We start from the raw sequence: 11,002 nt of genomic DNA, 5'->3' as shown, positions 1-11,002 counted from the left end.
AAGAAGTCTTTAAGGAGAAACATCAGGCCTGGTATGGTTCGTCCCCGGTAGACTCGGCCCTTGAGCCGCAGTGGCCTGGTCCTTAGGCCATATTTTGTGGCCCACAGCCTACCTCCTTTGGAATCAGGCCGGACTGTGTGACCCATTGCCAACCCTCTTAGTTAACCGCTCGCCACAAAGGACCTTTAAAAATAGGGATTCTATACAATGAAACCATTAAACTTTAGTATACTGAGGTCACAATTACTTATAACCATCCGATGTAAAATCTGATAGCACAAAGTTCAAAAAAATTTATGAATCTTGAGCTTGATCAATGAAATAAATATACCACCGAATTTTACATCTAATGGTCAAGATTATTTGTGACCACCATGTACCAAAAGTAAATAGTCTCATTGTATACTTTCCCTTGAAAATATAGTAGTTTTGCAAGTACATGTTCAAACTCTTGAGTTCACAAAAAACCACCTGTTAAAAATATAACATTCATTAAGAAGCTTTTAGTTACCAAAAACGGTGGATTTACGGTAGGAAAAGTGTTTCGTGCATCAAGGGACGCATGCCATATGCGTCCCCATGATGCATCAAACATCCATCTCAAAAATATCATATTTTGTTTTAAAAAGTTATTCTTTTTTTAGATTCATATTCACCGTGATGGAGATTCTCAACCCCTAAACTTTTGGATCTAGAATCCATCTCAAAGAAGAGATGGATTTTGGAGGGAGGACTTCGAGATGGATTTTGGAAGGAGGACTTATATAAATAGATGAGTCGGGGGACCGTCATTTATGGTTTCACATGCATACAATTACTAAAATTCAATCCCCGATGCCCATCACATTCCAAGAACCTGTTGAAAAGCTCAAAAAACCCTTGTCCTGAGACAAGTTTCAGTATGGAATACCTTCTTTCAAGTATCATGCAATGGGTGTGGATATTTTCCTTTTGAGTATTGTACAATTGCTCCATCTTTAAGGTAAGATCAAAAAATGAATTCAAAAAATAATTATCAGATTAAATTATAATATACAATGTCATGGCTAATACATGAAGAGACAAATAAATAGAAGGAAATGGATAGATGGATGGATTGATAGACAGATAAATAGATAGATAGATAGAGGGAGAAAAAGAGAGTATTGCAAATTAATTGTTATACACAGCATCCTCAAAGGAAGATCAGAGCAAATATTGAATGAATCAGCAACCTCTTTTAGTTCTGTTTCTTTCCTCCTGCCTCTGCAACTCCTAAGGCACTGAAAGGCCGGTTCTTCTTCTTTTACACCAATCTCTTATTGGAATTTGACTTTTGATCCTTCAAGCTGACAATACATAGGCAAATTTACAGTGTTAATTAGTACAAATGAAAACCTTTTAATCAAGTAAACAAAGGAAAAATGACATTGTTGAGATGGATTTGAGAGAGAGAGAGAGAGAGAGAGAGATGTTTAGGACTCAGATTAAACCACAAGAGAGCATTAAGTTTGATGATGCATATGATATTGGACACCGATGAGGTGAGGGGTGGGGGGTGGGGAGAGATATTTAAAACTTTAGATTAATATTGGGGTGGGGGGGTGGGGAGAGATATTTAAAACGTTAGATTAATACTGGGGTGGGGGGGTGGGGGGTGGGGGGTGGGGAGAGATATAAAACTTCAGATTAATACGGTGGGGTGCGAGAGAGTGGGGGAAAGCGACCATCCCTTGTTCTTCAGTGCTCTCAACTGGATTAGCATTTGAAAGTGATCTAGTAAGGATAGCTCCCTATCATGTCTGGATCACATCATTCAAATGCCATTTCTCCATTGGTCAGACATTGCACCACTAGAGTTAGCACAACCATTGAAAAGTTCTTCAAGTTCAAAACAATTGGGATATTGGCATTGCTCACCCAAGTCAAAGAACAAGATCCTACTCTATTTGAAGGTGAGTAAAGAGATCATGCAATCCAAGGCTGTAAAATAACTATTAGAACCCCCTTCCCATGTGTGTGCATGAAAGGTAACAGGTAGATTAGTTTATTTTGCTTTTTTCTTCAGAGAAGAGATTGGGTTCATTTGATCATTAAATTTTTTTAGTTATCTTCGGTAATTAAGTCTTTTTTTGTTATAGAGAATTGAGGGATAGAGTTGGAATTTAATTTGAGAAGATGAAGGGCTAAGATTTAATAGTGACTAGGGTTTCTTATGGGGAAAGTGACTTAAGGTTACTTTTATAAATATGTGAGAAGGAAAATAGAAATAGAAATACTGAATTTTGGGTCCCATAAAAGATTTTTTTATGTTTTATTTCCTTCTGTCATTTTCCTACTTCATGATGTAACATGCAATGCACTCTCATGATTCATGTTACACAAAAATCATACAATCTTCGAAGGAATATTCATCATGGGAAAACAATGATATATACATGCTCAAGAGAAATTATGACGTAACCCAATACATTGTAGAAATCCCCATTCACCCTCTACTAAAGCCATGGATAGTGATGGAGGAACAGTGGCAACAACCCTCGGGTGAGTGGCTCCATGTCAATCTCTATCACTGTCCATCACTTCAATGTATAAGGAAGATCCAACATGACCGGGGTTTTACCATAGTGCAGTGGATTAGAATATACTTTGTCCATGCTAAAACAAATGTAGCTAACTACATATTTATCAATCCATAGAAACCCCATAATGTGTTCTTTCACAACTTCTTAGTGATTCAACTTAGCAACATATTTTAACAGGAATGTTCAACAAACCCCTTTTCTGCTCACCTCGTTATTTTCCGCTTGACCCTTCAGTGGTTGACAATGTAAGCTCTTGCGGAAATTGTCATGAAGAGTATCAATGATCACAAAAGAGGAATGCTTTGCACAACGTAAGGTATCAAACTGTAAATGATTATCTATACAGAAGCCTAAGAAGGCTTGTGGTGTATAAAACATTGCACTTTGCAAAATACCATCCTTGTCCTGGGTGCTTGAAGGAGGATCATTCATCTCAACCTGCAAGGAGTTAATATGTGGTGTTAATATAGCCAAAAGCACAGCGATCAAAAAGCTAAATGAAGCTGTAAATAGAATTTAGTAAGGGTAAATATAACCTAATAAAATGGAAATGGGTAAAGCAATGTCCATTGGTTCATCAACCTCCAATGCTGGGATGGAGAGTGATGGAGAGGAGTAAGGTTTCCATGTCAATTCAAGTGAACCCAACACACACTCCATCACGGCCCATCTTTCAAAATGGTTTGCAATGACCCAATGGACCATGATTTTTATATAGTCCACCATACTATACAGTCATATTTAAGAAAGCTATAAATATTAACAGTTGAAATGCACAGAAGATAATCCATGTATGCTGAAATTTAGATGAGAGACTTCATGTCTAATTGCTCTACTTACAGGAGAAAAGGAATGCTTTCCCCTTCTGTTACAGGGAATTCGATTCTTGCAATCAGCATTTTGTTCGGCCTCATAACAACTTCAAGATAAACAAAAAATTAGTTAACATTTTCATCATTTAAAAGTTAAAAACTACTTTTGATGCAAATAGATATTGCATCGCATACTGACCGAATTAAAAGGTGAAATTATAAGTTCTTTAAAATATCCACTTTAGTGCGTTTTTGCAATTAAATTCTATGGCATTCATTCAGTTTACGAAAGCTTTTCTTTTATGTTCTTAATAAAACAAAGATGATATGATTTTCAAGAATCATGCGAGTTTATCTTAAGACCAACATTTGAAAGACAACAGTCACTTAGAAGGGTAAATTGTAAAAATTCATCCACTTAAAAATAAGCACTTACTTCTCACAAAGATAAAATTTTTCACACAACATGCAAACCCGAAGCTTCCCAGATAATTCAAATTCACCACAGTACTTGCATGCATGCTGCATGTGAACCACAATAAAATCCTCCCTCTTGTTACGAATGCAATCTCCAAGCTGGCAAAGGAAATACAGTGTAAATTAGCATTACATTCATTAAGATGAACAAACTAACAAAGAAAGAACCACATAAACCCTTAAAAGGATAGAAAGAATGTTAAAGATCCCAAGAAAATGGCAAGTTCACTAATTAATGATGTTATCTTTGTAAAAGAGTGGCATCTGAGGACAAATGTGGTTTTTTGATAAGTGGTCAAGAATGTTTAATATATAACAGTTCAAGTAGCAAAAAAAAAAAGACAATGATTTTGAAAGATATAGCTAAAAGAAAATTGGTTCGTACTTTCTGTGTCAAGAGTGCTTCCTTTGCAGTATCATTTGCAACAATAGCTTGGGTTGAATATTCCGGAGCCACTTTTGAAGCTGGTCTTTTTCTACTCTTTTGTCATTTTTCACCGTCTTCTTTATCAATATTAGCAATAATATACTATGCCCTTCTAGAAAAGTAATCCCCATCAAAATATGGCACAGAAGTCAAGGTCACCTTTGCCTTCTTTTCACCAGTACAGACAAAGAATTGTTCATACATATTAGTATGCTCCACTACAATATCTTCATCTGTAGCCTTTTGTATCGTATCAAGATACCTAAGAAACAAACAACTAGTTCTACTCCAGCTCATTATAAATTCCCCTCTAAGACAGAGTACTTTAAACCTCAAAAATTGGCATTTCTTGTTAGCAAATTGGCATATATAGTAATGACTGGATGTAGATGAAAATAAGAATACATGGGCTCACACACGCACATATGCACACACTGCAAGAAAGAGAGAGCTCACCACTGACGTAGTCTATCCAACTTTGGGTCTTTTGTATCTCTGGGTGGCAATACAAAATATAATCATCTCCTTTCGTAGGAGGACAGACCCATATATGACAGCTCATAAACCCTCTTCTTTTGCAATACTCAAGATATCCAACCTGAAAAAAGAAAATCAATCATTCCACAGATCACTCACATAATTGTTCATCACAGAAAAATAAGTGCCACAACTAAAATATTTTAACAAGACTGCATCATTCACTTAGGTTTTATAAAGGCATGGTGTGCGATCAGAGTTCAATACAATGGGATAAACAACCATATTGGGTAGGGGCTGACACCGATATACACTACTAACAGCCATTATATCAGATATCAAGAAGGAAGTAGAACAAAAGTTATGTTATTCTCATTACTAAATATTCAATGTAATTTCAAAAAATATCATCAGATAAATAGAAGATATTTGAGTGATATCCCAAAAAGTACAGGAAGTAGCAGAATTTATACCAGACAGATTGCAAGTTTTCTAAAATGGTAGAAACCCACTTATATAAATTACCTAATAAATTGAAAAAACCAGCAATGTACGATCATTTTTGCCAGTCTTAACCTAGACATCATAACTATCCCATATCGTAACAGGCAATGAACCGAAACATCAGATTCTATATTTTTAAATCAGCCATACAATTTTTGAACCATGCATGCAATCCATAATTCTGGATTGGAAAATATCATATTAATATCTAACCTTAATCTTATGCTGTCAGATTAAGAGTGAGACAAATGAACAAAAGAGAATGGATAAAAAGGAAAAGCATGAAGAATTATGAGATTCTCACCAAAATTTCACGATATACAAAACTACGGAGAGCCTCCCCAGTAATAGACTTAATTGCAGGCTGGAAGTACTTGACAGAATCAACATATGAAAGACAGACACGACGATTGTTTGGATATGGACATTCCGAACCATATTCTTGGACGTACATGCAAAAAAGACAAACGTGTATGCCTTCAATTTTTTGAAACAGCAATATGGCCTGCAAAAAATCATCAAATAAATCCAAGTAAAAAACACAGTAGAGCTAGCAAAAACCATCAAATTCAAGACTCCTTTCAACATCAACGGCCTAAAAAATGACAACACAAGTATCATGATTGGCTTACTAATTTTTTGGAAATGTTAACTAACCTTTGATTTGTATGGAAACTCTGAAGAGTAACTGTCATCGTTAACAATCTCCAGAAAACGTTGGTTCACTTGCAGTTTCTTGTCAACAGATAAGAAAACTCTAATGACAAGATCTTTGGCCCCCGGCACCTGGAACCAATGTTGTCATCATTAAAATGAATATAACTTGCAAGTTGAACACTCCATTCATTGATGAACCAAGATTCACAATACTAAATTGTCCAGACATCATCATTATAATGGTATCAAAAAAAGAAATTAAAATTAAAATTAAAATATTAAGATGTTAACATGCAATTCAAATTATAACAAAAGGACAAGCCTTTGTTCTCCCACAGTACAAAATCTTTAGATAACAACAGCCAAATGACCAAAAGGATCAACTTGAATCAAAGCAACAACTTGAAAACAAAACAGAACTCCGTTGTTATTTAAATCTTCTTCTCCCTAACTATGATAGAGATGTTGTCTCACATTGTGAATGAGCGATAATATAAAAAATGAAAACAAAATGCATGCATGTGAGAATAAATCCACATTCAGCGAACTTTATGTACTCTATAATGGCATAACTTAAATACCTTGAGATATAAAATATTCATGCCAAAATCTGTATTATAAAATCAAGTAACAAGATAAAAACAGGAAGCTATTCAATGCCAAAAAAAATGTAAAACAGACCTGGTTTATTTCCAATTTTCCACTACACGTTTACATACGCGACTCATATTGCATGTGAGTGTGTGTGTGGGAGAGAGAGAGAGAGAGAGAGAGAGAGAGAGAGAGAGAGAGAATAAAAATAAAAAACAATAAACTTTAAAGGTGATCCAGAAAATGCACCATTTATAGAGTTGACAGGTTACCTCATCAAAATTCTTCCCTGATACTTTTGCCCTTTCTTCTCTCTCCCAATTTAGCCGCCTAAGCAGCCTTTGCTCCAAGTGATCACTAAGGATTGTCGTTGGCAGATCTTTTGCACTGCAAAGGTCACTTTGAGGTAGAGGGTTTCGTTTTACTCCCTCAACCTCCGTTAAAAAACAATAGGGACAAACATATTCAGTCTTGCCAGAATAACTTCTTTTATTAAATAGCGCACATATCTGATGGTTCCAAGATCCACATCCACTGCATTGAACCCACTGTACAGAAGCATTACACAAATAAGGGGGAAATATCGACAAAGATGAGAACTGGAAGATCTAGCTTCAACAAGATGGATACGTACCTCTTCATTAAGTTCATCAATGTTCTTTTTCTCAACAAAATTAGACTTGAAAACCTGAAATCCTTCAACTTCAATGCTCTCACCGCGTGCTCCACGGAAGCATCTAGGACAAATATAAGATTGTTTGCCCCCATTGCTTGCGGTATAATATATAGCATCTCTCTTGACATGGAGATCACATAAATTACAATATACCGCAAGTGCAAAGAAAGGTTCTCCATACAGCACAACTGACAACGACTCTGATTCGAAGAATTCTGCATTGCTTGACATTGTTCTGCCTTTGATTTAGTCTAGATACATTGAAAACAAAAAAAGTTAGAGAATCTGAAAATTATTACTCGCATTTAACCATATTCAAGGAAAACTGGGATCAAATAACTAATATTACAATTTTTTTTTTGAAATTAACACATTTATGCTTGCAGAGGTCACAAGATAAAACTATCTAAAGCATCTTAGAGTGGCTATAATGTTATGGTATCTTAGAATGACTATAATGAAAAACACCAAAGAATCAGTACACTAATCCCGAGACACCACTATCTGCCAAAACGAACCATCAACCTTGTGGACTGGCATAATAAATACAATCAAACCTTCCTCACATCTCAATATACTAACATGGTCCTCTATTACCCAGAATCTATGAAGGGAGGGTTCAAGGCCAACAGAACAACTAACACATTCCCCACTAATCAGATTAAATTTTGATATAAAGAAATATGCATATCCTTTTACATGTATGTTTCTGTACATGAAAGTTCTCCAAAAGTTAATGAAATTAAGTTACCAATCAAAAACGAAAAAGGCCAACTAAGAAAACAAGAAAGAACGATGACTGCATATTAAAAGTCCAACTATTCTAGACGCCCACAGATGCGCTGTCCCAGTTCATGCATGTAGAAGAATGCACTTAAACAGTAATATTATGAAATTTTCGTGAAGATTGTGCAAGATTTTCTTTTAACATTATCATTAACAAAACTAGGCTACACAAAGTTCAAAGAACTCAAAGGTAGACCAGCGTACAGTGAAAAATTGGTGCCAACAAGACGATCAAGCCAATATTTTATATATCATGTTCGAGACTGAATAATCCCAAAAAGAAAAAAAAGAAAAAAAAAAGCACAATACCGCAAATATACTGGAAATCAATTCTCTTCGAATACTAAGTCAAATAACCATTTGAAAATGTAATTACCTCGACAGTCTTATCCATTTAATCAGATGCACCATAAAAATAAGGCAGAATACCGCATTCACAGTGAGAAAAGAAAGTAGACCATTGGTTGTAAATTTCATAGGACGAGACAGTTATATCTATTAAATTAAAATTTTGCAATCCCAGAGAGAAACATGTTAATCTTATCGTAACAATAAGCCTAAACTAAGACGATTGCATTTAGTTACCCCAAGGCTAATATATTTCAGAATGTAAATCCCAAAGAAAACATAATGCCTGCATTCCCCCCATAGCAAAGACATCAAGAAGCATGAAATTAGAATGGTATGCCTCGAGAAAGTAGAGTACTAACCGGACCCACAAACTGCCTTAGAGAGTTGATGTGAGTTCTAATTTGCTCTGGAGTGAAATACTCAAGCAAAGAAGCACCTCTTAGCTTCTACGTCCCATGCATAGTTCCTGCTCCAGAATCGGCTAGTAAGACAACAGATTCCTGGTTTATTTCCATTCGGCATTCGTTTATCTCAGTGCAATCTTCATTGGTGGCTTGGGATGACAACCCATCTGAGGAAGTGAAAGAAATATCACCTTTCACCTGAGAAGTGTGCTCCATACCATTTTCCAGTTTGTTCCCTTGACTCGCATGACAAAAAGGTAGGGAACATCCCAACATCAACAAAACCAGGCTCTTTGATTTGAACACCTGTTTTTGCTTTCCCAAGAACACAAACCTCTGATATTGGGTATTGCACTTCATTGGTGCAATCTTCATTGATGAAAGTGGGCATTGCACTTTCAGGTTGTTCAACCCTCATTCTTTTCAGTGGGTGTTGCACATCCCCCAAAAGCTCTGAGCTCATAGCCTCTGCCCTGCTCCTTATCAAATCTGCCTTCCCTGAATTTGATGGCTGGTTCAAAGATGGCTTCTGTTCAAATGTAATCACGTGAGTCCCAAAACAAACAAATGAAGCATCCTCGCTACAATGACAATAGTGGCCCCATAATTTCCTCAGCGGCTGGCAAAGGGTAACGTGACAATGAACACTTTGACAACTAGAAATGTGCATCCAAATCCTTCGTACATTTACACAGTCATAATATGCGCGTTGGTTTTCCAGAGCTGAACATTTGCTGCCATGGTGCAAAATAACTGACCATTCAATATGTATCCAATCTTGATTAGTAAGATTTTCAATCGCTTGGGTTTGAGGTCGTGACTGGTCTGAGCCAATGCAATCTTTAGAGACAGGTCTACATCTTGAATGTGACGAATGTATTTTTGCATCCCGTAATTTCAACCTCCCGGTACGGCAAGAAAGCATTGACGATTCACATGATTTCGCCATAATTGGAGAAGCCACCAGCTTTGAAGTATGCCAAAAACTCTGCATTGTACCATATAACCTATCAATTCTCCATCATTACCAGTGTCCGAAACAATGACTCGGGCTGGTTACCCAGCCAATGCTTAAGCCGAGTACTCGGACTCGGCCCGAGTCCCAATAACTCGGCCCAAGTAAGGTCGAGTTCCGGCCAAGCTAAAAAGTGTTAAAAAAAAATCCAAAAAATAGGAAAATATGTTTAAAGAAAAATTAAACAAAGAACATCTAAATCAAGTTAAAACAGTAGTGAAATTTGAAACAATCAATTTGTGAAGGGGTACTTTAGAAATAATCTAAAAAAACAAGGGATAATGTAAAAATAACTATTCATGGCCAAAGCACTTTCCAATCTTTGCCAAAATGATAGAAAACATAAAATTATATATATATATATATATATATATATATATATATATATATATATATATATATATCACAAATAATTTAAACTTTTTTTTTTTTTTTGAATTTTTCTTAACATCCCCAAGTGGGATACCCAACTCAGGGATAGTCGGGCTTGCCACCCTGGCCAGCCCAAGTACTCGGAACTCAACCCGATTAGTCGAACACTGATCATAACATAAGGGTAGATCAAATAAGCCTGTAACAAGGGCTACCTCAAAAATCTCAGATGAGAAAAAATTAATAAAGATGAAAAGACCCAAGGAAGCCATCAAATAAATGTTTTGAAATATACTTTAAGGTACAATGGGGGGCTGGCCCTTTAGAGATGTCAGGTAAAAGCAAATGTTTAAATGAAGATCAAAATAACCAAGGGAACCATGTAATGACGTCTCTGTACATGCCTTTAAGTAACCCTACAGTGGAGGATTCTTTAAGAATATTACATAAAATTAAACACATAAAAAACAGAAAATGGGTATCATAGTTTTGAGTCAAAGAAAATTCGAGAAATAACAAAATAACCTAGGGAACCATACAAGAAGCATTAGAGAGACATGCATAACTTTGCAATGGGATATTCTCTAAATATATCAGACAAAAAAAGCAAATTCAAGAAAATGAAATAAACCCTATAATCCAAATCATATTTCTGAAACCCTAGAATTAGGGTTTCTTTGAGAAAGCGAGAAAAATTCAAGAAAATGAAATAAAACCCTAGAGTCCAAATGATATTTTTGAAGCCCTAGAATTAGGGTTTCTTTGAGAAATCGAGAAAAATAACAAACAAGCAAACCAGGAATGAAGGAATGAGGCTTACACGAAGGGATAGATTCCTTTTCAATTTCCTTCTCTTTCTTCTGAGCAGCAGCAGAAGAAGAAGCAGCAC

General features: G+C 35.9%; 1 protein-coding gene and 1 pseudogene across 2 annotated transcripts; both read right to left on the bottom strand.

Moving 5' to 3' along the window:
* Positions 1 to 996: 996 nt before the first annotated feature.
* LOC18443911 (histone acetyltransferase HAC12) lies at positions 997 to 4,372 on the bottom strand. The gene is made up of 5 exons (XM_088860919.1): positions 4,239 to 4,372; positions 3,813 to 3,952; positions 3,405 to 3,483; positions 2,772 to 3,002; positions 997 to 1,328 (listed from the first exon to the last, which is right to left on the bottom strand). The coding sequence occupies exons 2-5, from the start codon at positions 3,902 to 3,904 to the stop codon at positions 1,299 to 1,301; spliced, it is 432 nt and encodes a 143-aa protein (XP_088717045.1). The 5' UTR covers positions 3,905 to 3,952; positions 4,239 to 4,372; the 3' UTR covers positions 997 to 1,298.
* On the bottom strand, positions 4,336 to 9,242 carry LOC148782903 (histone acetyltransferase HAC1-like; annotated as a pseudogene). Its single transcript, XR_016051322.1, has 7 exons — positions 8,682 to 9,242; positions 7,144 to 7,436; positions 6,782 to 7,057; positions 5,919 to 6,047; positions 5,566 to 5,766; positions 4,737 to 4,878; positions 4,336 to 4,542 (listed from the first exon to the last, which is right to left on the bottom strand). The product of XR_016051322.1 is annotated as a histone acetyltransferase HAC1-like (transcript).
* Between the last annotated feature and the right edge of the window lie 1,760 nt (positions 9,243 to 11,002).

Source organism: Amborella trichopoda, chromosome 3, assembly GCF_054954075.1.
Source record: "Amborella trichopoda isolate Santa Cruz 75 chromosome 3, AtrichopodaSantaCruz75HAP2 v2.0, whole genome shotgun sequence".
In the NCBI taxonomy this organism is placed as follows: Eukaryota; Viridiplantae; Streptophyta; class Magnoliopsida; order Amborellales; family Amborellaceae; genus Amborella; species Amborella trichopoda.
Note: the sequence above shows the minus strand (reverse complement) of the source record. Positions and strands in the feature narration are given on the sequence as shown.